Source organism: Penaeus monodon, chromosome 33, assembly GCF_015228065.2.
Source record: "Penaeus monodon isolate SGIC_2016 chromosome 33, NSTDA_Pmon_1, whole genome shotgun sequence".
Taxonomy (NCBI): domain Eukaryota; kingdom Metazoa; phylum Arthropoda; class Malacostraca; order Decapoda; family Penaeidae; genus Penaeus; species Penaeus monodon.
In genome coordinates this window covers 2,624,229-2,625,163 of record NC_051418.1, presented here as the reverse complement: position 1 = coordinate 2,625,163, position 935 = coordinate 2,624,229, and the positions used below count along the sequence as shown (strand labels likewise).

At 32.2% G+C, this 935-nt stretch overlaps 1 protein-coding gene across 1 annotated transcript in view; it reads right to left on the bottom strand.

The window, feature by feature from the left end:
• Positions 1–935, bottom strand: part of LOC119593941 — a gene marked incomplete at its 5' end in the record, with an annotated part of 30,134 nt that extends 29,199 nt beyond the window's left edge. Inside the window, 1 exon segment of the mRNA XM_037942960.1 lies at positions 765–935. Within this exon segment, the coding sequence (XP_037798888.1) occupies positions 765–935 (171 nt within the window).

Sequence of the window (935 nt, the reverse complement as noted above, 5' to 3'; positions counted from 1 at the left end):
ATTCCTTAAAGCCACTTTGCTGATTCTCACATACTAATGAAATACATTTATAATGAGAAGCTTATATTGATCATAAGTGATTAGATAAAGATTATGGTACAGAAAAGGTACAAAATTGAAATACAGTACTTTTGCGATACTGAAAAACAAATCTGGCCAATATACGGAATTAAAGCATTTCAGGCAGGTACTGCTTGTAGATGGAATGAGCTAGGAATGGCAGAATCTCAGCCAGACATATTTACATAGGAGAGGTTAAATGTTAACACTATCTGGAAAGCTGAACAACTGAGTAATGGTTGGACTAAGTCCATGGAAGGTATGGCAAGATGAGAAACATGCATGTTATGACTGAATGAAATTTACAATATATAATTCAAGTTTGCTAAAAATATATAATTTCCTTTAATTTGGCTCTAACTGATATGTTTTTCAAAAATGCACAATAAGGATAGCTGAATTCATCCATTATTTTAATAGCTCATCCATGTCTATTTATTATATATGACAAGTAGGAAGCCATTAGGAAGATTCATTTTATTGTATAAATTCATGTCAAATTTTGTTGCTCACCATGTTCAAATAAATATGAGTATTTTCACACAGTTACAGATACATAGCATGCACATACATATACACTCATGCACACACAAATAGAAATAAAAATGAAAATCTTCCTCATCATAAATATATCATCAGTTAAAGAAATTAACAATCTTATCCTCTTATCCTACAAACCCATAAAAAACAAGTACAAAGCTTACCTGAATAGGAGTGCGTTCAGGTAATCCCCTGCAGAGATAAAGCCCAAAATTTATGAAGTTCCTTCTAGAAATGTACTGCCAGTTTGTTATATCTATTTCGGAACCATCACGTACTAACTGCAAGGTTTTCACAGTAAGTAAAGGCCTCAAGTCATAGAACTTGTATTCCTT